At 41.1% G+C, this 26,128-nt stretch overlaps 1 protein-coding gene across 15 annotated transcripts in view; it reads left to right on the plus strand.

Annotated features, from left to right (window-relative positions):
• The window catches only part of Pkp4 (plakophilin 4), a 222,237-nt gene that overhangs the window by 56,525 nt on the left and 139,584 nt on the right, over window positions 1–26,128 (plus strand). For 11 of the 15 annotated variants that reach the window (XM_028872440.2, XM_028872784.2, XM_028872151.2 and 8 more), the window contains exon 2: window positions 15,784–15,920. The exons of 1 other annotated variant lie outside the window; for it this stretch is intronic. In XM_028872440.2, the coding sequence (XP_028728273.1) occupies window positions 15,789–15,920 (132 nt within the window). In that variant the 5' untranslated portion in view covers window positions 15,784–15,788. Of the gene's footprint in view, window positions 1–15,783; window positions 15,921–16,038; window positions 16,136–26,128 lie in introns of those variants that run through there. 3 more of the 15 variants (XM_028872524.2, XM_028872596.2, XM_028872735.2) reach the window with 2 other exon arrangements.

Consider the following 26,128-nt stretch of genomic DNA (forward strand, 5'->3'; position numbering starts at 1 on the left):
GGTCGGCAGACCCTGTGGCAATCTGCTGAGTCCCTGTGAGCAGTAGACACAGTGCGTCCTCCCCAGGGCCCTTTGTTCTCATTGCATGTTGTATTATGTTGATCAAAAGTGTTTTTTTTCTATTAATTTAGGATTCACAATTTTATAATTTGTATTTACCAGAACTTAAAACAGTGTTGTGCCCATTAGAAGAAGTGTGCATCGATGCAGTGGCCTGTGTCACCTGACTGAATTCCTTCAGGCCAGTGGAAACAGGTTCTGTATGAGCGAGGAGGGAGGGACGGAAGAGAGCAAGTTAGAAAAATACTTTCAAAACAGAACAGTGTTGTTTTTCAGTCTTATTTTCACAGAACCTTCTGCACAAAAAATGTCCATCTCACCATAAATCAAATCTTGGATGTTTAGGAAAAATAACTCCTCGGGAAATCATACATAGTCTTACAAATAGCTAAAATCAGTTGTATAAAAACCAAAGAAGAATGGTCTAAGTTATAACCTAGTTTTTGAAGAGTATTCCAGTGCACACTGTAGAAAGGATGTTTCTGGTCCTTGGCGCAGGTTTGTAGACAGTGTTATGCGTTTCCTATTGCGTTTCCTGCACATTGTACAGACGAGACTCAAATACTGCATTTTGATGAAGACGAGCATTTGGTTCAAATGTACAAAATAGGGATAATGTACAAAAGTGGGCTCTTTTCATCATACATAAAATATGGAACTCTAGCTGGGTGGTGGTGGCGCATGCCTTTAATCCCAGCACTTGGGAGGTGGAGGCAGACCGATGTCTGGGAGTTCAGGGTCAGCCTGGTCTACAGAGTGAGATCCAGCATAGCCAGGCCTACATAGTGAGACCCTGTCTTGAAAAACAAAGAAACAAAAAACCCTATTATTCTGGTTCTTGCTTTTGAAATTGTACTTTTCATAAAACTTAAATGTTATTTTTTGAAAGCAAAAGTTAAAAATAGATCTGAGTGATATTCTGCAAAAAGATTATTTAAGCCAGTGAATTGAGAAAGGATAGAGTTTCTTTAGTGCATTTGTGGTAACACACATGCATGAGCTCAGCCATTATCAGGCAGATGTTGAGGTTCATGGGACAGTTCATGTGTAGAATGTTCTCAGGCCTCTGCTGTCTGGATGGGCAGATTCTGACGGACAGGCCACGGTGTGCCTAAGCACTTTCTCTGTCTATAGTAGCTTTGTACATTTTGAGTATGTGTGCAGCTGTTTTGAACATGCTGGACTTAGTGTGACTTCATAGAAGTGTTATTTGTGGGTGCTAACCTTTTGGTACTTAGTGATTCTACGGCATTCCTGTCAGTTTCTGAATTGGAGTGGACAAATGCCCAACCTGATGATATGCTGAGAACAACTAGAGATACAGAGAACAAGGCCTCCCGGAAAGCACAGTGCCAAAGCTCCCATCAGTTACAGTTCTAAGACACAGAGTGACATACAGTATCCAAGTTCATGATCACCTGGTTACTGTGTTGGTTGGGCAGGCCTGTTGGGATCAAGGCAGCTGTTGCCTTGGTGAACCTAGACTGCTGGTACAGAGGAGGCCAGGAGAGCTCTTAGGACCACCCCTGCATTTAAGCATCAAGATCCTTCTTGTAAACTCTTACTTACCCAGACAGGATGGAACCCAAGGCTTTTTCCTTGTATGTTAGACTACCTCTTCATTCTCCCGTTCTGACACGAGCCATGTGTGATGGATAATAGCTGTGTTCTGATTCTGGCCTGGATGGTATAGTCTGTTCCTTTATTCTGATCTTACAGTGTGGGGCTCCTGAGGAGAATGCGTTGACTGCTGTACCCAAGACTGCCATTATTTTACTGATTTTTCTAATTTTCAGCCTGTCTCTCATGCCAGGATGCTTTCTATAAAGATGTTGGTGCAGAGGATGATAATACCTGTGTACGTGATTGTGATTTCCTTACCGGTTCTTTTAGACAGCTAAAGAACTGTGGCTATCCTGTACATGGTTGTGATGTCCTTAGTGTTCTCTTAAAGAACTATAGCTGTCATTGTGTCTCTCGGACTCAGGGTAGGAAGGACACAGAGTAACTCTTTACTGGAGTAGGCTTTGGCTCTCTGGCCAACCCTGCTTTTTACCCAGTCGCTGTTTAGTTCTCACAGGCCTTCCAGGCTTTTCTCCATCCCTTCCCAAGATGATGCCATTTGGCTTTTACCCTTCAGGTCATTGGCACATTCCGCAGGGTACTGGCACACTGTCATTTGACTCCTCTTGAGCGCTGGGCACCATCTTTGGTTGCGCATGGGTGATTCCTGTCTTCCCTTGCCCACTAGCCGCCTTCATCTTCCTATCTCCAGAGCTGCCTTCTTGTCCCCTCCTCCTCCTGCTCCACCCACTTTAGACTCAGCATTCTCTTCACAAAACACACTGGGAGGCTCCCACCTCTGTGTTCGTCGTCCTGTAATTTCCATCTGGTGACCTTTCTACATCATGTCACACTGGTCTCATCTCCTTCCCGCTGTGGTGTGTTTTAGACATTTTTTCTTTTTTCTTTTTTCTTTTTTTTTTTTTTTTTTTTGGTTTTTCGAGACAGGGTTTCTCTGTGTAGCTTTGTGCCTTTCCTGGGACTCACTTGGTAGCCCAGGCTGGCCTTGAACTCATAGAGATCCGCCTGACTCTGCCTCCCAAGTGCTGGGATTAAAGACGTGCGCCACCACCGCCCGGCTTTTAGGCATTTTTTCATTGCATTTTTCTCATTATTTATTCCTGCCTCCCTGCCAGACCAGGGGCTCTTCACATCTTACCATCATGACACTAACACGGTGTGATAATTTCATGCAGATGTGAATGTGTTAGCGTTCTTTCCCTGTTCCAGTTCAATAGACACCTGTTTACTAAACACTTCCTTTGCTTCAGACTCTTTCCCAGATGCTGGGCATGCAGTGGTAACCCCAAGAGCAGCAGCCCCTGCCCTCAGGAACCTGCAGTGTGTCACTGGGAAGCTGAATCCTTGCTCTGCCTGTGAGCATCAAAGTCCCAGAAGTTTTGTCTAAAAGACCAATATTTTCTCGTGTACTGTCTTCAAAGAGCTGTTTGGCTATGTTATATGTGAGTATGCGCTTGGCTCCTTGAAAACTGGCATTAAGCGTGCAGTGGAAGAGACTGAAACCTGTCTGTCTGTCCTCTAATTCAGCCTGCTGACGACAGGGCAGAAAGAAAGGCGTTGTTGCTATTATATTATACTGCTTTTTTCTTTTGGTATTTTTTTTTATAGTTTTCTCTTTTACTCCCAAGAGCTAGTTTAAAAGCTGTAAATTATTAAAAGCATCGTTACTTAAATCAGTATTTATTAAAAGAGACATTAAACATACGTGTAATTAATGTTTGATGATTTTCCAGTGCACAGCTGCCAGCTTCCCTTTTCTACCTGTACATTTACTAAAGTGCCTTACAGCTTAATGTCGGCCTTAAACTGGACGTGTTTAAGCTGGTCGTAATGTATCCCAGATGAGGAATTGATCTGCTCAAACACATACTAATGTCTGTTGCCTTCCTAGCCTAATTCCACATGAATGTGCATGAAAAAAAATAATTAAAACTTGAAGCAGCCCTGGATCAGACCGGGTTCTTTTCTAGAAAATCATTCATTCCTACACTTACAAACCAAGAAAACACAAATGCACACTTAATTCTGTTGGCAGGAACCTTTACTATTAATTTAAAAAGTGCAACTTTTTCTATCCATTATTAAAGCACTGTCTTCATTTGCTTTCTGTTGCTGAGATAAACACCATTACCAAAAGCAACTTGGAGAGGAAAAGGTTTATGTCAGCTTATAACTCTCGGGTCACACTGCATCATCAAAGGAAGTCAGGGCAGGAACTCCAGGTAAGAACGTGGAGGCAGGAACTGAAGCAGAGGCCATGGAGAAAACCTGCTTACTGGCTTGCTCCTCATGGTTTGCTCAGCCTGCTTTCTTACACACTCCAGGACCACTAACCGAGGGGTGGTACCACCCACAGTGACCTGAGCCCTCCCAAATCAATCTTTAATCAAGAAAATGCCCCCAAAGACTTGGTACAAGTAATCTGATGGGGGCATTTCCTCAGTTAAGATTTCTTCTTCTCAGATGACCCCAGTGTGTGTCAAGTTGACATAAGAACTAGCAAGCACAGTACTTAGTTGCTGTTTTTATTATTGGAGTCAGATTTGAGTTGTGAAGGATGGAGCATTGTGTCTTTCTAATGACATTAATTCGTTGCTGATGATGGTTGTTGTGTGGAAGGATTTCCCAGCATGTGTTCCTCAGGCTTAGACTGTTGACAGAACATTCCTCAAGAGAAAGTAGGGGTTTATGGGAAATTGAGGTGGAGGGCTTGGGGTTGGATTTGGTGGTAGATCATGTGCCTTAGATGTGCAAGTTCCTAGGTTTAGCCCCAAGCACAGGGTTGGGTGTAGGTGGGAGGTGTACAAGATTAAATCAGTTTTATGATTTCTCAGGGTCTTCATGGTGCCGTACACTAATGACTCTGAGACTTTCTGAGACACCAAACACCAGATGCACATGAAGCCTCTGCAACAGTCTGGGCATTGTGCACCTCTCACGTGCTCCCAGGGGCTGCCAGTGCAGGAGGCTTCCCCATCATCACGTGGAGTAGCAGAGAGTTTGGAGATGCCCACAGTGCTACCCAGATTTGCTAACTGTAGCAGCTTAATTTTGAGAAGCAAGAAACGATTCATACTTGGAGAATTTTGAATTATAGGTGAATTAATGTGGAACAAATTGAAGTTCAGTGCAGACTTTGTGGAATGTCAGGCAGGACACTGCAAAAGCACTCAGGTAGTCTATGAGGGAAGAAAAGCCAAGTCATCAGTTAAGAAGACAGCCATAAGGAAGACGAAAGCTGTTACTGCATTTCAAGCTTTTTTACATTCCATACGCCTGTATAAATATTATTAAGTGCTCAAATCCGCAATCAAACAGTTTCTCTTTTTAATCGCCTTTAGTAGTTCAGGTATCAATCACCATATTTCTAAGTCTCCACATGTGCCCTTCTAGCGATATCATTACACTTCAGTCTTCACTAATACTGTCATTAGACATGAAAAATTGGTGAAGAGCACAAGTCTTCAAACAGATTGAGTTTGATATGACTTACAATGCCTTGAATTGCCAGTCACATGAAGCAGCAGTCTATGGAGATTAGAAAATCGAAACCTAAGGCAAATGTTTAAGTGAAAAAGCTTAATAAAATAAACAAAAAATTAAGTGGGCTGTTTCCCACCTGGGCCCAGTGGTACCTGCGTGGTCTCTGTGTACACCAAGTTCCCCATTTGCTGGAGCTGCATTTTATTGTAGTGGTTTACTGATTTGGGAATAGATTGGTGGTCAGAATCTTACCTTTATTAGTTAAATAATATCTACTTTATGGTTGTCACATATAAAGTAGAACAGAAACGTAAATAAAATGATATTTTCAGAAAAAATCAGCACATAAAATGTCACTTTTTAATCTTATGATATTTAAAATACGTCAATTGTATTTTACTTCTCCTGTGTGGTCCTGGTGGGTGTATCAGCTCGTCACACTTACTCAGTGTGTGACAGTGGCTTCATCAGCAATCATTTTCTTTCTCAGCATTCCACATTGTCAAGGAGGTTGCTCTGTAGGTCTTGCCTAGCTGGGCTCAGCAGGCTGCTGCAGTAAGCCATTGAATTGGTCAGGTCATGATGGTCTGAGATGGACTGGCTTCCATGTTCTGCCTTCTTGGCTGGGATGGCCGGGATGGCTCCCTCACAGCACAGTGAACTAACACTTCCGGGAGAAGGAGCTGTTAGGCCCTCTCAGTTGCAGTCTCTGGTATTTCAATAAAGTCACATTTGTGCTTGTGGTCAAAGCAAGTCATAGACAAGACCCTGATGTAGCGGGTGGGCCGAGGGCTACCTGTTAGAGGCCTTGGTGGGTAGAGCCAAGATGCCCCACAGCGGGTGAGGCGGGTGAGAGACAGAGACGGCATGCATACAGTACTCAATGGAGAGGGTTTTTTTGTTTGTTTGTTTGTTTTGTTTTTCGAGACAGGGTTTCTCTGTGTAGCTTTGCGCCTTTCCTGGATCTCTCTCTGTAGACCAGGATGGCCTAGAACTCACAGAGATCCACCTGCCTCTGCCTCGCGAGTGCTGGGATTAAAGGCGTGTGCCACCGCCTGGTTCAATGGAGAGTTTTATTTGGTGGGGGGAAGAGAGAGGGGAGAGAGATAGGAAGGGAAGGGAAAGGTGGGGAGGCTCGCGTTACCTCGTGGTGAGAAGGGGGAGAGAGAGAGAGGGAGAGGGAGAGGGAGCACATGAAGGGGGAGGAGTCCTTTCTTAAAAGTCTTTAAGAAAGGAAACAGGAAGGTAGGATGATGTCAGGATGCTGGGCGGGCCAGGGTATTATTTGCTGATTGGCCAGGATTCCAAGAAGTGGGTCTGAATGCTAATACTACTTCTCCTCATATAGTCAGCTCATATAGTCGGACTTTCTTTGGACTTATAGCTCCCAAATAATGATTCGGAGACTTATTAGTTATGAAAGCTTGGCCTTAGCTTAGACTTGTTCCCAACTAGCTCTTAAAACTTAAATTAACCTGTTTATGTTAATCTACATTCTGCCATGTGGCTCATTACCTCTTTTCAGTACCATACTACTTCCTCTGCATCTGGCTGGTTAATCCCCACCCCCACCCTGCCTCAGATTATTTCCCAGAGTTCCTATCTTTGCCTGGAAGTCCTGCCTATCCTCTTCATGCCTAGCTATTGGCCATTCAGCTCTTTATTAAGCCAATCAGAAGGTGCCTTAGGTGGGTGAGGTTAAATAGAGGCACATCTTCACACAGTATGCAGAACGATTATCTCAACAGCTCATCCAACAAGTCCTGATGCAGAGGATTAGCTGAGGGCTGCCTCTCCTTAGAGACTCACCCAAGTCTCAATCTTTCCCCAAGTAAGGACATTGGCACAGTTTATTTTTGTCACATTATCATGCCTTTCATGTTGGTACCACAGAGAAGTTGAGTCTTCTGAGATTTAGTTTCATGGATTATGTGTTGCTCTATAAATAATATTTTATTTCTTTTGTTCTAAATTTTCCTTCATTGTATTAGTGATTTGGTGGCAGAACTCCCTTTAAAGATTATTCTAACATTCTGAGTTCTGGTATTTCCTAAAGTGCCTTTATTTTAGCAGAGTATGATGGTGCACATCTGTAATCTCAGTCCACGGGAAGCCGAGGCAGGAGGATTTCACATTCAGTGTCACCTTTGAACAAACTTCAAGTTTGATGAGTTTGAGGCCAGCCTGGATTGCATAGTGAGACCCTACCTAAAACCCAAAAGGCAACCAAAAGAGAGCCAGTCCCTTTGTTACCTTCACGATACCTGGGATATTTGTAAGATGTTGCTGTATTTTCTGTAATTGAGAACAAATTCCTTACCAAACTGATTCTTAATTCTGTCTGTCTGTCTGTCTGTCTGTCTCTGTCTCTCTCCCTCCCTCCCTCCCTCCCTCCCTCCCTCCCTCCCTCCCTCCCTTTTTTTTCCTCTGAAATAGTATTTTGGATCTTTATCTATGGAATCCAGGAATTTTGTGATCTCATCATGAAAACCTCTCTGATGTTATTTTGCTCTTCATTCTATCAACCAGATTTACTTCCTTTTAACCTGGAGCTTTATTTGCTTCAACATCTCTGGCTGCCCCCTCCCCGCCCCCAGCTCTCAGTATGAACACTGTTAGTGTTAATGCCATCTGCTCTTTACTGTGTTCTGGTTAGGGACATTGCTCTTCCTGGACCTCAGCAGCTGAGGCTTCTGTCAGCTTTTGTGTACAGAAGCTGCTTGGACACTTCCTGCAGTAGCTGCCCACCTGAATGCACCCTCTCCCTGGTCCTCCAGGCTCTGCTGCTAGAGACAGCTGTCTGCTGGGCTTTAAGTCTACTGTTCCCACCAGATGCCCAGCCTGCCTCTGCCGTGTGGCTGGGTTTCCTCTGGTTGCTTTACCGTGGGTCTGAACCCGTTATCTTTCTGGCATTTTTGGCACACTGACGGCATTTTTGAAATTTCTAGACTGACTAGGTTTCTTTCTTTTTTTCTTTCTTTCTTTTTTAATCTTAAAAGAGAGAGGATGCCTCTTTGCTCTCTGTTCAAGCTGTGAGCTAGACAAGAGGGTACTTTGTGCTCATCCTACCTCTTAGGCTACTCATTCCCTGTAGAATTCCAACCACACTCTTGATCTGTGCATCACCTCATCCTGACTTTGTGTACATTAAATTCTAGGCACCACTCTGGACGATTACAGCTCCCTTTCCTCTCTTCCCCCCCTCAGTATGGCACCTGTACTACAAAACAAAACCCCTGGGCTCTGGAGTACCTCTCAAAAGGAAATGGCCTTTCTTTCCTTCCAAAAAAGTAAGATGTTTTGGAGAAGAGTTGAAAAACAGCTGAATGTAATCCATGTTTGTCAAGATTACATTCCTATATGTTATGAACAGTTGTGCAGCATTGTAGCCATAAGTTTCTCCGGTCCTGACTGGCCCCACGGTTGGGACGAATCTCTCCCATCCACGTCCCACTATTGCTTGGTCCCAAGTAAACACAGAGGCTTATATTATTTACAAACTGAATGGCCTATGGCTTCTTGCTAGCTAGCTCTAAAACTTAACTCATTTCCATTAATCTATATGTTGCCGCGTGGCTGTGGCATTACTGGTCTGCTGGCATCTTGTTGCTCCTTGGGTATCGGGTTGGCATCTCTCCCAACTCCACCCTTCTTCATCTCATCTTCAGTCTGAATGTACCACCTAACCTTATCCTGCCCTGTCATAGGCCAGTGCAGCTTTATTTATCAACCAATCAGAGCAACACTATTCACAGCGTACAGAAAGACATCCCACAACATAGTATTGTCCTGTTGTTCCAGGGGCTTGGTCAGCATTGTTCAGCACCAGGCAGCCCCATCCCTACCAGACAATGTGAATGGCCAGGCAGGTGTGAGCACTGCTCACTCTGTTCCTTACTAGCTGTGTTTCACTTTCAGAAATTACTCATTATTGAATAGTATACGGGATTTGGGGGCAAGATATTTGTGACTTAGGTCTCTTTTTTTTATTAATTTAATAATTAAAAATGGATACATGTAGCTATTAATCTGGGAAGTGTTACTGTGTTCCTTATAAATTTGCAACTATTCAGTGTTTCTTACTGTGTTCCTTATAAATTTGCAACTATTCAGTGTTTCTATTTATGGGCCATACCTAGTATCATAGGCTCTGTCCTGTTAGTCTTTTGTCTTTGTGTGTGTATGTTTGTTTGCATGTATATGAGTAAAAAATGTGTGTGCACATGCATGTTGAAAGCTTGAAGTTGCTATCAGGAATCTTCCTTGGTCATTCTTATGCATTATACTTTTAGGCAAGATCTCTCAATAAATCCAGAGCTTGCTGCCAGTTCAGCTAGTCTGGCTAAGCTGGCTAGCTTTCCTGCTTCTGGAATACCTCTGTCTGTGCTTTCCAAGGTCAGAGTTACAGGTGGACTATAGTGTTCACCTGGCATTTACAAGGGTTTGGGTATCTGAACTCTAATCTTATTTATACAGCAAATACTTTCAACTGCTGACCCCTCTCCCCAGCCCTATGCAGTTAGTCTTTAACCTTTTTCATTTCAATTTTTTAAAGGCCACAGAAGAATGAATAGAAAAAAATACAATTAAAAGAATAATTAAAAGCCAGTGCATTCTGTATAATTAGTTCTCCAGTCAGGCCACTAGTGCAGAACACAGACCCATGAGGGATTTCACTCCCTCCATCTACAAAGAGACAGCGGCTGCTCTAATATTCTTGATGTTCATTTTTTTTTGCTACTTATGAATGCATATGACTATGTTCTCTAAGAAATATGTTTTTTTTACTTGTTTTAAACTTTGCAGAAATTAATTTCCACTGTATATTCTTTTGCAAGTTTGCTTTCATTGGGCATTATAATTGGGAGGATATTTTTTGTTTTATAGAGCCATGGTTTATTTATGGCTTATAGTGAAATAATATTACATGAATATACTATGATATATTTATTTATTCTACTGATACTGGTTACTTGGGTTATTGGCAATTTATGGCTTTTTAAAAGTACTAGACCATCTTTCCAGGTTCTCAGGGTCAAGAGTGTCTCTCCCTAATTAAGAATGGGATTACTGAAGTATGGGATGTCTGTGTAAGCAGTGTGTAGATAATGCTTATATGTATCGCAAAATGGCAAGCCCGCTTACATACTTAACAACAGTGCATGGTAGTTACCTTCCCACATCTTTGCCAAACTTTGGAGTCAAGTGTGTTTGCTCTTGTGGTAGTTATGTATTGATAGCACATTGCATTATTAAGGAACATTTTCTAGTTACTAATAGAATTGAAAATTTCACTACCAAGCCATCTAGATACCATCCCTTTGCAAGGTCTTATTGAAGTCTTTTGCTTAAATGTCTTACAGTGCTCTCCTGATCAGAAAATTCATAGATCAAAACACTTCAGTGTGCATAGATTATTCTCTAGAATTACTATACAACTTGGCATATAGCTCCGTCGTGCTATACAATCTCTTGCCAATAAGTAGATATTTTTGGCTGAACCATGTGATTGTGGGTTAGCATTTATCCCCCTGTAATCCTTCTAAAACATTGGAGGTTTGGGTACGGCATCTATTTGCAGAATAGTTTCAAACTGTAACTGAGGAGTTATCTAGTACTTCAGATGCCATCCTAAGTCCCTATGGTCCTGAAGATGGTCACCTCAGTGGGCACATACTCAGTTTCCTAGGGCTGGGCTTGCCTCTCCAATATTATCTCAGTTTCATTCTAAACAAAGCAAAGAGAAACTTATCTTTACTACATAGTATTAATAATTTTTCTTATTTTTACTATAACATTTTTTTCATCCTTGTTCTTAAACATTTTCATCATCCTGTGTCATTAGTGTTTTTATATTTTGAATCAGATTGTAATGTTCACATGGATTCTTAATTTGTTCTTAATATCACTTATTTTATCTTGAGAACTTTCACATAAATGTATTGTGGTTCTTGTCAACATGTTTTCCTGAATGTTCTAAATGAAGTCAGAAAATATATCTTATATTCCACACTACCATCTCAAAAAGGAAGTGGCGGGGCTATATATAGAGTCCAACTTTTTACTAGTTTGGTGAAAAAAAAATATATACTTTGGATATTTTGACTAAGAGTTATCAGGGAGGCAATTAGGAGGGAATAAAGATGAAAATCTAGTATTGAGTTGATATCCATCTTATAAATTTAGCAGAGATGATTTTGTGCATTAATACCTGTGATAAAGGGAATTATGTGTACTGGGTCATAAACTGGCTATATATTTTATTTATAAACTACAAAAAAAGCCTTGACCCATCATACTAGAGTATATAAGACCTGCCAGTTTGAGCACAAAGAAATGTCCACTAAGTAGTTGGAGTTCAGTGTGAGAGTGCAGTCCTGCACACACACACACACACACACACACACACACACACACACACACACACGCCATACTGAACCAATAGTTTTCCAGTAAAACTTCTTTGTCTTGGCTAAATCTTACCTTGAAAACCCATAATTACTCAGCTGCTTTAAAAAAAATGTTTTCAGCAGCTCAAAAGAGTGGAGTCCAACAGTGTTACCTACAAGCTATGGCAGCACACATCTCTAATCCTGAACTTGAAGGCAGCGGCAGGAAGAGCCCTGGGTGCAGGATGTTATTCCCCTGCATAAGCTCTTCCTGGTCTCCAGCATCTCTTGGAAGGGACAGTGGTGTAGTTGACAGTGTCTGAAGACTCATAAGGGACTTCCTAACAACAGGGAATGTGGAAGTTGGTCTAGTGTCAGCCTCAGTTTCCTGTGTGTACTGCAACACCTCTCCAGCTAGCATCCCTGCCCAGTTACCCATGTTTGGGCTGCCGGCCTCTCATGATGGAGAAGTATCATCTTCAGGGGAAGTCAGTGGTTGAAAACTTTGCACATTTGAGCCACAGTTCCAAAAGGGAAGATCTTCCTGAGTTTCCCCCTGTGTCTTCAAACATTAATTCATAGCAATATAACCATTATTTAAATTGGATTCCATGTGTAAAAGTAGGATATGGAAAATACACTTTTGTTGCAAAGCCATTTTTAGTCTAGCTCAGGATTGTCACCTAAAGTATTTAGCTGTTTTTGTCCATAGCGGTCCTTCACGGGGTCACAGGGTCTGCTTGTCTACACAGGCCTTAGCTTTGGGTCAGCCTTCTTTTTTTTCCTCGTTCTACTGAGTATCGGTTCTGTATCTTCTATGAAGTTTGGAGTTCATAAGGAACAAGACCTGTGTCGTTCATCACATCACTTCCTGTGACTGGGAATAATGGCAGAATCCCTTTTGTACTCCACTCACAATTCCTGAATGGGTTCACCCTTCAGTCCTGTGAATGTGCCATCTATAACTGGAAGTAAATATGTCCCAGGAAGTCTGAAGCTGGGATAGGGGCCAGTTTGCCCACTAGACCCCCCTCCAACTTTCTAAATTCCCAATCAATGTAGATCACCTTAGCTTTTGGTCTATTTATCACCTTTGAACTTAAAGTATATACACTGCTAACCAGTGTGTTGCCAAGCTGACTTTCATACAGGCCCTTACATTTACCCTGCTGATTTTTATCTAATTAGAGGTAGCTCATTAATGCAATGGAATAATACTTTTCTTGCTTGTGATTTAGCTTTGTTATTTGGTAAATTCAATACTCGTCTTAGTTATTGAAAATTTTCAACATGCTCTGCATATTATTTATATAATTGTTAAAAGTTTTGATTAGAATTGGGCCAAGTTCAGAATATTGGCATTGCATTAGAATAGATTGATAACATTTCATTCAGGTATTTATAGACTATTCAAGTCAGCAGTTACCCTTATTTCAGCCTCATTTCTATGTTAATTATAGTATCACAGGGGACTTTTAACATTGTGCATGCCTCACTAGAATTTAGGCACATTGCATTTCCATGGTCACACTGCCAAGGAAGGAAATTAGACAAGCTTAACGTGACTTCTTTGACACACCTCTTCTTAGTTCTAAGTCACTCTTGGAGAACATTCTTTGAAGAATCCCACCCAACATCTCTCTCTCTCTCCTCTGTAATGTGAGGAACCTACCTTCTCATTTCTAAAAATGTAGGCATGGCATTTCCTTCTTTCATTTTCCTGGCCCAACTTCCATCCTCCGTGATTCTTTGGAAAGCCCCTAAAATGATTCAGTGTTCTCGGGTCTGCAGTATGTGATCACTCAGATCTGGCAAGTGGCACTCACTGAGGAAAACACAGCGTAGTGTCTCACTGTCTCTTAGCTATGCGTGCTCATTGTTTTGTTTTTTTCCCCTCTTACCAATGGAAAGAGTTATTAGCATTCTTTGACCCTCGTCATTATAAATATTCATCTCTGGACTTGGCAAAAAGAGGAGTCAGCTTTTGTCTCTAGCTTCACTTAGCTTTATTTTTAACTCATTAATGGATCTGTGATTGTAAGAATGATAAGAAAATGGACACGAACCTTGCTAACTGTGGGCTTCCTTTTGGGTTATAGTACTTGAGAGTGGTTACAGAGAGAAGACTACATGTCTCTGTTCTCCACCCGGTAGCTGGCCAGGATCATTTACACTGCATCCTGGTTATTGAGGAATCAAAGTAAAATAACCTTGCCAAGAAAGTTCTTGTAGCCATTGTATAGTAGTTTCCTTCATGACACGCTCTTTGAGCCTCTATTGACTTCAGTGTTGTGTCATCGTTCGTCTCTTGCTAGACTTTGCCTTCTCTGATTCATAATTTGCTGCATCAGTGAGATGATGAGCCATAACTGCCTCCCACCTACAATCCCTTTCCACCCTGCATAGCATGTGAGCGAGCATGGTTGTGCTCTGAAGAGGCTGCTCATCACATTTCAGTAAGCCTGGGTCATTATGAGCAGCAAAATAAACACTATAAAATAAAGTACAGTCCACTCCCAGAGATAAAGTAACATAATTTGGTATCTTTCTTTAAACTCAGTGTGTCCTGCATATAACAGAATGAATACTTTGCTTTTTTTAAAACTCTTTGCTTGCTGATTTTTTTAAATCTTTTCATTCTGACACCTTGGTTGTTTCATATTATACTCTTGACATTTAAATTTCTTGGGTTTGGGCATTATTTGTTTCACTGTTGCATAGTAACATTTTTGTTCCTCACAACCATCTGTTAATTTTAAGGTGTGTGATTTTTTCCTCCCAGTGGCCAGAATGTTTTCATCTCTCTTCTTGCCCTGACTGCTACCCTAGGCTGTCTGTGTGGTAATTTTTTCTTCAACAGACCTGGTGATGTTATTTTTGATAAGCACTTGGTAAAAATAGAATTCCATCCAGCTAGTATTTTGAATGTACTTTACATCTCAATAAACACATTATAAAAGATAAAGATTGCCATAAACTCATTGAGTTGTGTTGTATAAAAATTAGCACATCCATTTTTATCACTGAAGAATGTTGGGCTTGAGGAATAATGTTTTGCCTCAGTGTTCCCGGGCTTTGATCTTAGACTCACTTGATCCAAGAATGAAGTCCCTCCTCCCAGTCCTACAGGGGAAGATCGTCTTGTGGATTGGGGTCCACCGGATGCTTATGTACTGTGAAACTGAGGGCACACCTGCTAGAGCAGGCCCAAGAGTTCTCAGGGCTGGGCTTTCAGCTTGGGAAGATGCCCAGGTGCCCCTCTCAGACCCAATGTTCGTTTGCCTGTGCCTACACATATTCCAAGAATGAACGACCATGAGCAGAAACCCAGAAGCCAGACCCCTCTGCTAACCCAGAGGTCGGGATAGAGTGGAGTAACTTGTGTTTAGTTATTTGAGTCTCCCCTTTTACTTAGAGGATTATTTGGAAAAGAGCAGCCAATATTGGAAGTTAAGGGAATGGGGGGAAATTCCCAGATCAAAGGATAGACAAGAACACCATAGAGGTTGATTTGTTGGAAACTAAAATAAAACTGCAGAGTGATATTTAGAATAAACTATGAAAGATGTTGACAAAAAATATTCATGATGCTACCTCAATATTAGGTGGAGTAGCATATTTAAATGGGTATGGTCTTGGGCATTCTAGGGTTTGGTGGGATTTGCCTAAATTAAACTTGTAGAGTGTCTATATGTGTTCTGCTAAACATGGCAGAGTTGTCTTAAGAGAGGCATTGCATTTCCTGCTAGGATCCTATTCTGTCACTGGCCTTGGGCTTTGACATATCCCAAGTCCATGTCATCTTTGAGAGATAAGATTACTTGAAGGAAACCAAGTCATGAGAGCCCTACCTGGGTGTCCTCATTGGAAATTGTTAAGGCATAACATTTATTTTCAATACCATAGAATTTCATTTGTTAACTTTCAAGCTTTTCTTGAGTTTCAAATGCTTTTATTTAAGCCTATTGTCTAAGCTTCTACAACTGGTAAAGTATTTTTCTGTCAGTTTATGTTTGTAGATGTCCTTTGTGCACATACTTCCTGGAAAATTAAGTCATTTAAAGAGCCCTCCTCCAGCCCTTTAAATGTCATTTTATATGATGATATTTAAATATTATCGAGTATTTATTATTTTGTCATCAGAGTTGTGGTCATTGTGTAGAAGGCCACTGTAATTCTTAGGAACCATCTACAGTGGGACTCAGCAAATCCCAGCCCCCTGAGGCACTCAGGAAGCAGTGTTAACCCTTTGCCTGCTTGATTGCAGGAGGAATGCCCGCCCCTGAACAGGCCTCACTGGTGGAGGAGGGGCAACCACAGACCCACCAGGAAGCTGTCTCCACTGGCCCAGGCATGGAACCCGAGACCACAGCCACCACTATTCTAGCTTCCGTGAAGGAGCAGGTACACCCTTTCATTGAAATTTGCGATGACATTTCTTCAATGCCTTTAAAAATTAATCTATGGATGTGTTTTCAATTTGTCTAACGTCCTTGATGCCTTCACGTTTTCTAATTATAAGGTGTTTACATCCCTGAGTACATTGGGATGACTGGCATGTAGAGCTGCTCCAGCTGCCAGTCAGAATCGGAACATGCAGGATACTTGTGCGTCTGCAAGTAAGGACAACCTTGATGGTGATCGGTGTCTGTCTCCCACATTGCAGAGTGTGTGCATGCGCGCAGAGCTGTGTACGGCGTCTTCCACAATGCTGACTGTCCATCCGGACTCTGGCCTGTACTGTCTAGATACTCTGAGCATTTTAACATAGGTACTAGGATTGTCTCTGTGGTTTGGGGGGTAAAAGTTGTATTTGTTTGTTTGTCTAAATCCAAGTAATTCATTTTGTGAGCTAATGTTCTAAAATTTGTCACATGTGCATACTTGCTTCCATCTTGTGTTTATGTTGACTTTTAAGGCACTAATACTTTGTCCTTTAAACCCAAGTGACCTTCTCAGTTAGGTTTTATCTGTAGTGCTTAGAGAAACTGGGGCTCTCAGATTTAATTTTTAAGATTTAAAGGCCTAATAAAGTACATGCAAATGTATCCTCTAGGAATAGTTTTCTACCTGCCTCCAAAAGAATTCATGTGCCCTCCATGAAGGTTATTCTGCTCAAATAATATATTAGTTCTTTAAAAAATATCTTACAATTAAAATACAGGATGTTTTTTATATTAAGAGAAGCAAACTGAATGCCATAGTGTTTTCCAAACTCAGCGTCTGCAGCACAGAGACTAATGATGACAAAGAATGAGGGAACATTAACATCCCATTACTTCACCATTTGCCCTAACTAGAAACTCTGCATGGGATTACTCCGTACCTGACATTAGAGCTATGTTTTTAAGAACAACAGTTGTAGAAAGTATTCAAGTCAGAATGTCAAAATATTTTCCTTACTGAAATTGGGAGTTTTAAAACCCCACAAAAGCAAGAGTTTAAAGGGTTAGTGCTGTGGCTTGGTGGGAGGGCGCTTGTTTTACATGCATGATACCCTAGATTTCATCTCCATTGCGGCCAGAACTTACGCTAGGAGAAAGGCCCATCAGAATGTTTTCTTTATCTAGACTGTAACTCCCAGGGCCATTCAGGAAGGAGAAATGGCTCTCGCTGTAGCCCTCGGGAGCTGTCAGGATCTGACCTAAGAAGCAGCAAGGTGAGGAGGCATTTACACTGTCATGATGGAGCCATGGTAAATTGATGAAAATGCTCAGAACTGACCTAAAGCTGGAAACCACGTGCACTAAACATAGCAGCAGAGACTCTGCATTGTTACCTGGAAACTAGAGACCCGATCTCTTGAAGATAATAGGGAAAGCCACTATGATCTTTTCCATCTAGAGAATTCTGTGGTGGCCTCAGATTACTTTCAAATTGTATCTTTTGGTGATGCATTGTGTCTGAATGAATATTTTGTGTGATATTGCAAGTAGAATTCCAATTTCTCCAGGTAGCAAAGGGTAGCACGTGCTGTGTATTGAAAGACTTATCATATGTCATCCAGACAATTCAGTTATTTGGAAGACACACTCTATCTTTGTTTCTTTTCATGTCCTGAGGAGTTTGAGTTCATTAATACACATTTGTGTTTTCCTACATAGTTTCTTTTCAAAACTGTCAGTGCTCAGCACTCAGGATTTCAATCATTTCCTATCTGTCTCATGTATAAAATATATGCTTAGTTTTAAATAGCTAGCTATATCTTCCATAAGATTTTTCAGAACCAGGCAACATATACTTGAATAAAAGCTTCTTGATATGATCATGAAATATGCTACTTCCTGTCACCTATCCGATGGGATAGAGCACAGGAAAGCTAAATGTGAATAAATAATGCTGATTACTTTCTAATTCAAAGTAAAATATTAAACTTCTAGTCAGAGTACATGCATAGCCTACATGTTACACACCAGTGAAATGATTGCTGCTGATAATATTCTGCATCAAAGACCAATATTCTTAGATGGGACATATAATTAATTACTTAGAAAGCCTTGCTGCCTTGCCCTGATCCTAGCTGTGGATGATGGGGTCAGCTCTGCTGTTCCCCAGGGATGGGCAGCATCTCAGAAAGGGCCTCTCAGAAAGTACACTTCCAGTGCGGTTGGGTAGATGGCTCCACCTTCTTGTCTGGCTTCTCTGCTTGAGGTTGTGGTTTTTGTTTTTGTTTTTACTTTGCCTCTCTACACCTCAATGCCCTCTATAGAATGAGTATAATGACAGCGACAGTATTCACATCTATAAAATGGGTACAGCAGAACTAGGTAGGGCTGATGCCACCACCACCACCTCTACCACTTCTACTACCACGTCCACCACGTCCACCTCCGCCACCTCCACCTCCGCCACCTCCACCTCCACCACCTCCACCTCCACCACCACATCCACCGCCGCGGCCACCACCACCCCCTCTCTATATATAGTGCTTCAAAGAGGAGCTGATGGTTTTTCTTTTGCTATATTTGGGGACTCTGAGCCTTCTTTTGGCTATTGGTACCAGCAGACTAAAACCCTGTCTGGGCAGTCAATAGTATTTATGCTCTACTAGTATCTTACTTAACAGATGGCCTTAAGCTTTCACATTTTCACCATGGTAGCTTCACAAATAAAAACAGTTTCGTGTGTAAATTATGAGATATGGTCATGTAAAAATAAATTACTAACCTGTTGATTTATTACAGCCTTAAACACTGATACCATCAAGGCAGTTGGTGAAAGAATTGTAAAATGAGAGCCTTTAATGCTCATCTAAATTTTGAGAGGAAAAGACTAGATTCTTCTTCAGCAAAGTAAATCATAAGCCACTAGAATTCCTCACTTGTCCTCCTCTTGGGCAATTCATGGGACATGGAAGGGCAGGAAATAGGCAAACAAACAGCCCGTAGTGTCTCAACGGCCACCGGTCAGTTAAAACATCTGGACTTGGCTTCCAGGTGTCATAAAAACAAAAAACTCCCTCTCAAATGGCTGTGTTTTCTAGGGTCCTCTGGCAACAGGTGCCACGTGACTGCTCCCTGGCACAGGTTGGAATTTACATTCTCCTTTTATGAAATGATAGCTTTTCAACATAGATGTCAGCAAGGTCCAGGAAAAGTCCTCCCCCTGGCAGATGGGAAGAACCTACTTCAGATCAAAGGCTAGCTCCTTTATGAAGATGTGTTCTGCCGGCCTGAAATCACATCTCTCCTGATCCCTCATGCTTTACGGCACAACCGTGACTATTCTGTGCTGCTCTGGGCTTGCATAATTGGCTCCCTAAGGACAGAGTGGTGTTGTGTGTGTGTGTGTGTGTGTGTGTGTGTGTGTGTGTGTGTGTGTGTGTGTTACAAGTTTCTCTTCCCAGCACCCACTACTATATCAGTCTTGCAATAAATGATTGTCCAGAGAGGAGTTCAGTACTGGGGGATAGCCTCATTACCAACTCACTGTTTTGTGAACACATGACCTGTAGCCAAATTCACAGAAACATGGTGAGCAAGAGTCTCAGTCTCCCAGACAGCTTCAGCTCTGCATTCTTGTTCTTGAGACAGTTTTGATTGTCTTGTACCTATATTGATCCGGGAATAAACCCATCTGCATAATTGACTATAAAGGTTTATTTCATATGGGCTGACATTGACACAGATGTTACAGCTTTTGTTTCCCACGTGTCCAAATTAATGGACAAATAAGTACAGATAATGAAAGGATGGGCTGTGATTTGATTTGGGGATTCTGCTCTATGAGAAGTAAAAGTTAATTCCTATAACTATCAGGAGTGAGGTCCGTGGACTTGAATCTGAAGTCACAGGAAGTGTCAGTTGAGTCCCAGCCACCAGTTGGCTATAATCACAGCATCTTTAGGCAGGCTCTGCTGTTTAAGCATCTCTCAATAAGAATCCAAGAGTCCCAGATGACTTCAGAGACAAGGAGGGATAGCCTGTATCCTGATAGTGATGTTTGTATCCCAATAGTGTTTAGGTCTCTGGCAAACTTTGTACTGCTGAGTAGCTAGCTTAATGTACTGTGTATTATCATTAGATGAAGAAAGGTGTCCACATGTGGTGCCCTTAGTGGGCCTTGCATTGTGTGAAAACCCAAGACTGAAATGATGGGTTCAGCCTTGAAATACACAGCATACGTTGACTGTAGAGGGATTTGGTGAGGCACTAGCTCCCTACTGTTCCCTCTCCCTGCAACGTTGAGATGCCCATTGCCTTCCTTCTCCAAAGGTTCAGGGAAGCAGTGAGCACCAGGCTATACGCAGGATGTTGGCAAGTGACTGGCAGAATGAACTGTCTTTTTATAACAGATAAACTTCTGTCTCTTGGTTTTAGAAATGTTCTTTAAAATAAAAACCAATATGGCCAATCATGGGTAGGATTAACAAATAAATTTCACAGTTTTATATAGGATTCAGGATCTCTCTCTCTCTCTCTCTCTCTCTCTCTCTCTCTCTCTCTCTCTCTCTCTCTCTCTCTCTCTCTGTGTGTGTGTGTGTGTGTGTGTGTGTGTGTGTGTGTGTGTGTGTTCTGATTAGATGCATTCATCTTCTGTTGTAAATTGTGTGAATGAATGAGGTCTCTATTTGAATTTGCCTATTTACCTTGGGAGCTCTAATTTTTTTGATAATGACTTAAGAAACTTAGAATCCAGATTTAAGATTGAGGTGAATCCAAATGGCACAAAACAGGATACAAAGAGTAGGTGTGGTACTAAAGTACTATGTGCAGCTTTGCTCTGGTGTGCTCCTAAATTGGGTATCCTGGGCACTATTTGTGTTATGTCCAGTGAGTGAGGATTCTCTGTTTCTCATGAATGGTGCTCTCAAAGAAGATGCCATCTTTCAAGATAACGTGTTCCGGCTTTTTGGGGACATTATAAGTAGACCTTCATTATGCCCATATTTATTTAAGTGGTAGTTAGATATCAAAGAATAAAATGAGAGCCAAGGATCCTTAAAATTTAAAGATAAAACCAGGGGATTTGGAGCCCAACCATGTCCTATTGCTATTACTTCATTTTTACATGCCTATCCTAGCTTTAGTAACTACACGCCCTTCCTGTATGGCAGAGTGCCCAGAATTCAACAAACTCCAGCGCAATTATTTACTTTATTCTTCTGAAACTGAAACAACCGCACTGCCCCACACCTGCCTCTGCAGCCTCCTTTTATGCAGCCTGAGTTTATTTACACTGAGTAGTCTTCTCTGACACACATAAGCCACATGCAGCAAACATTCTCCTTCCAGCTGCAGAGTTTATGGTTAAGCGAAAGCACTATACTTACTGTAAGTGCAATGTCCAGCCTTTTTACTTTCTCTATAGAAACTTGCTTATTTCTTCTATTGCTAACTAAATGATCCTGGCAGTTGTAATGATTGTACCTTGCAGTTTCCCATGTCTGAGCTGCATCATGAAGTACAAGGTAAGGCTGGATCTACTCTGAGTGGTGTGTGTGTGTGTGTGTGTGTGTTGTGAACGATATCAAATTGCATAGCTTTTCTTAATATTGTAGAAATAAGGTTAAAATGAGGTTAAATGATAGAGCTCTTGTGACATTATATTCAAGAATTCTGAGCACCCCCACTTGACTCTGTAGAGATCAGTCTGAAGTTGCATGTCAACAATGGAAGTTTGACATTTTGTGTGTGCCATGGATGCAGATGAGAACAGTGTCTGTGAGTTAGGTAGCAGCAAGCATGTACATCCATCTTCTGATGCCCTGTGAGTGATCAGCTGGACCCCAATGACAATCCCAGTTCTACCTGATCTGAGTTATACTTCCGAGTAACTGAATGTTTGTTCTGTTTGAGTTGAAAATACCTTTTAGGTATGTTGACACTAGGGTTTGGGGGCAGTGCCCTTTAACTGTAGAAATTTGTTTAGACAGACTCCATCCAGCTGTTCGCATGGAGCAGGATCGAATATACAACAGAGTGTATGAGAGGTGTCTAAACATACTTACTTGTACGTGAGCTGAAAAAAGGTAAACATGCACACTCTTAGCTAGCTTTGCTTCCAATTAATTAAAAATATTTATCACAAGCCTGCTAGGAGCAAAGCTCTTTGTCAAGGAAACAGGGAGGCTGGGAAGAAGACCCGTACAAGTCATCTGTTTCATATATTCCTTTCAGAAGAATGTGCAGGCACACACAGTATTGTATACTTTATTGTGAGTAATTGACACTTGAACTAATTGGACCACAGATCTGCTAGTGTGCACTCTGGTTCCCCTTGAGTTTAAACATAACACACACACACACACACACACACACACACAGCTTGTCAGTTATTTGTAGATTTATTGCTTTAGTTATTTTAATGTTAAATTTTTCAGCATTACTTTTCATTTATGTTTGAAAGTAATAGAGTACTTTTCCTTTGTTAACATTTAAAGGCAACCTTGACTTTTCATGCTTAAAGTTACAATTTTCCTTTCAGTTTGATAACCCAGTTCACAATTCCCTCTCAGAGTTAAATAATTAATCCCTGGGATAACTTCCCCCTGCTTGGGAACACTTGATACTACTACATTTGAAGTGACTGACTGCTGCCCTGAAGAGATGAATGGACAGCATCCTTCAGCTCTGAGTTTCATTCTCTGTGACCGGGTTTGTAGTTTTTCCCATCACTCCTCAGAAAAATATCTCACAAACATACTTTCCCTTCAGGTGGGGCCCCAAAGCCGCCTCAGAGCTTTGGCAAAGCATAAGTTTTCTGAAGGTGCCTGTCAACATGCTTCCATGTTGGCTTTCTAGATTGCCATTTTTGCTACTTTGCAGAGATTAGTCCAGATGGTCTTACTTCATTTGTGTGTGTTTTATGGGTATATTGTTTTCCAGAGTGATTAGATCTGCTTGTACCTTAGCAAAGTAATTTAGGTTATAATTATTTTGTTTCAGCTATTACTAAGGAAAAACATTTAAAACATAAAGGCTTTTCAAACAGTTTAAAGATAAATCTATCTTAACTTGTAGGATCTTTGAATTTATTCATCAAAGCTTTAGGGCTTAGGGGTTACATATAACAGAAACAGCTTGTTAACAAATTGAAATGACTCATTGAAACTTGAAGACAAATGCATACTACACAGTTATTTCTAATATGATCATACTTCAGTAGTCATACTTCATTAGCATTTATAAAGAGGATAGTATATTTGGTATTGAAATCTTTTGGCTTTTGAAAAGATAAATTTTCCTTTGATAATTATGTAATAGTTCAAATCATTTCAATATTTAGACTATTAAGCTACTAGTTTTAAAATATTTTATTAGACTATTAATTATACATAGTAATGGGTTCCGTTACAGTATTTTCAGACATGTATGTAGTGTATCCCAATCATATTCTACCCCTAACACACTCCCGTCCCCATCCTACTCCCAGAAACCAAATTAGGCATGGTCTCCTTTGTTGAGTTTTCTGTAGAAAACTTCCCATAAAGCAGCATGTCATCAGTAGTGTTCGCCATAGGACGGAATCTACAGGAACAGCACTGTACCTCATCTGTCGACTTTCCTAACGCCGTTCCTTCATGACCAGGGCTCCTGGCCTCTGCCTCCAGCCTTCTGCTGAGCCTTCAGGAGACGTTCACTCCGACTCTTGGTGCTTGCTTGGTGCTTCCGTATTGTCTTCCCTCTGTGAACAGTTTTCCCTCAGGGGGTTGATGTGAGCAAAGAGTTTTCATCTCCGTTAATATTGCCATAAATTGCCTTCTTTTACAATAAAAATTAAGTCTTTTTCTCCCTCAAGGTCTGAATTAAATTAATCTCACCTTCATTTTTCCTTCTGGACTATGGCTACCTCATGTCTCCTGCTTTAAAGCTGTGACTCTTCCCCAGGGCTTTGTACCATTTCCATTCTTATTAAAGAATATTGGGTCTTTTAAAAATACATAGCATGTAAGTTCTTTGACTGAAGGATCTATATTTCTTTCTTATATTTCAGTTTGCAAAGGATAATGGGAAGTGAATTGTCACTGTTGTGGAAAAGTGCTAATTACTAATGCTGTCTCCATTCTAAGCTGACTGGCTAGACACCTTGAAGGCTGGAGGGAGGCACATGAGCAGTCTTCTACAGAGCTCATTGAATCTGCAGTACAGACCGGACCAACACGGCTTGTACTTGAAATGTGTTTTGTGATGTGAAACTATCATTTTGAATATGGTTTCTTATGAAAACAATTTTTTTTTTTTTTTTTTTTTTTTTTTTTTTTTTGGCTTTTCAAGACAAGTTTCTCTATGTAGCCCTGGCTGTTTTGGAACTTGCTCTGTATAGACCAGGCTGGCCTTGAACTCACAGAGATCTGCCTGCCTCTGCCTCCCGAGTGCTGGGAATAAAGACATGCACCACCACTACCCGGCTGAAAACAAATCCTTAATACTTGATAAACCTTTTAGTTTCCCTTAGAAGCCTTTGAACACTTGTTGAGTAAAGGGAGGAAAAACCAAGGAAAACCCCACAAATTGTTTGCTGTGAGAAGAGCGGGAGGCTTGGTTTCTGCTGCAAGGTGACCGCTGGAGTGGGATGGAAAAGAAGGCTCAGCGGTAATCTGGGCCAGCTGTGCTGTGCTGAGAACAGAGTCCTGCATTGCTCTGCTGGCCTCCAGCTTTCTGAATAGATTGCTGTCTCTTCTCTCTACTGCCACCACTGCTATTATTAGAACTACTGTCACTACTGCCAGCACCAGATGAAAAAAAATACAAAAGAGTTTTAACTAATGTCAGTGTGGCAGAAGAATAAATGGCCTCTGGAATCGGGGTCTAGTGAGAGGACGTGCTGTGTACAGGAGGATTGTAGCCCTTGCTGTCCTGGAACTCTCTATGTAGACCACACTGGCTTTGAACAAACAGAGATCTGCCCGCCTCTGCCACCTGAGTGCTGAGATTAAAAGTGTGCACCACCTCGTCCAACTTGCCTGTTGAGTTAATGTAGTGAAAATCTGTCTGTTTTTAGAGCCATTGAATTTCTTTGTTCCACGCATTGCCCATGTTACTAAATTTGGTTGGTAATTACATAGTCTTAAGCTATCTAGTATCCTTTTATATTTATCCTTAAATTAGCCAGGGTGTTTTCTGTTGCATGTTACTAAAAACACCTAATTAGACAGATAACTATTATTACTACCACCATTTAGATACCAGGAAAGCAATGTGCAGGGAAGCTCAGTAGCTCATAGAAACCTACAGTGTTAGTAGGGAACCTGAGATTAGTTTTCGGGAAGTCATGCTCCATAGATGTAGCACAAGAATCAACTGAACTTCTCAGTGGCTTTGGGGAGAAAGAAGGATGGGTAGGGAGGAACGATGGGTAGGAGGACTCATGGGCAATAATGTATCTGAAGACCTATTCTGGAAAGCTGGAGAGCAGAAAGCTTGTGATAGACAAGGAGGAAGTCATAGAAAAGGAATTAGTGGAAACGTTAGACCTTCATGAGAAAGATGCACATGAAATAATGTAGGAACCATGGGGATACTGTTCAGTTCTAAAATTGTATCTACCCATCGTGCTGGTAACAGTGAATTCGGTCAGAGAGCAGGGCAGTGATGATAATTCCATGGGTACCTATGGAAATCAGCACACAAACATTGGAGAGCACTCAGTGATCAGCAGTCAAGACCTTAAAAATGGTTATGTCTGTTATCCCATAGTTTGTAGAAAATGTTGAATATTAGCATAAAGGTGTTAATCACAATGGCATTTATAATGCCTAAAAATTAATGATATGATTGTTTAGTACAGGTAGAATTGTATTACATTGCATGGTATTACATGCACGTGACTGGCAATACATTATAACAAATTTTTAATGGTATGGGAGAAAAATTAGGATTAAAATGAAACATTAAAATACAGAATGATCAGTTTTACTTCAGAAATACGTATTCATGTATATAGTCTCTACATGAATATACCAATAAAACACAACACACATCTTAAGATGCTTTTTCTCTTTGTTTTCTATACTTACTACAAAAAGCATTTTGTTTTTTATAAAATTCTAAAGCTAAAAAATAAGATGACTGGTGAGGATTAAAGGACATTATTAGAATAATAATTGAAAGATGCCGTAGGCTAAGGTTGACAGAGAAGGAACGAGATAAATTTGTGAAGGTTACAAGATG

Source organism: Peromyscus leucopus, chromosome 4 (genome assembly GCF_004664715.2).
Source record: "Peromyscus leucopus breed LL Stock chromosome 4, UCI_PerLeu_2.1, whole genome shotgun sequence".
Classification (NCBI taxonomy): domain Eukaryota; kingdom Metazoa; phylum Chordata; class Mammalia; order Rodentia; family Cricetidae; genus Peromyscus; species Peromyscus leucopus.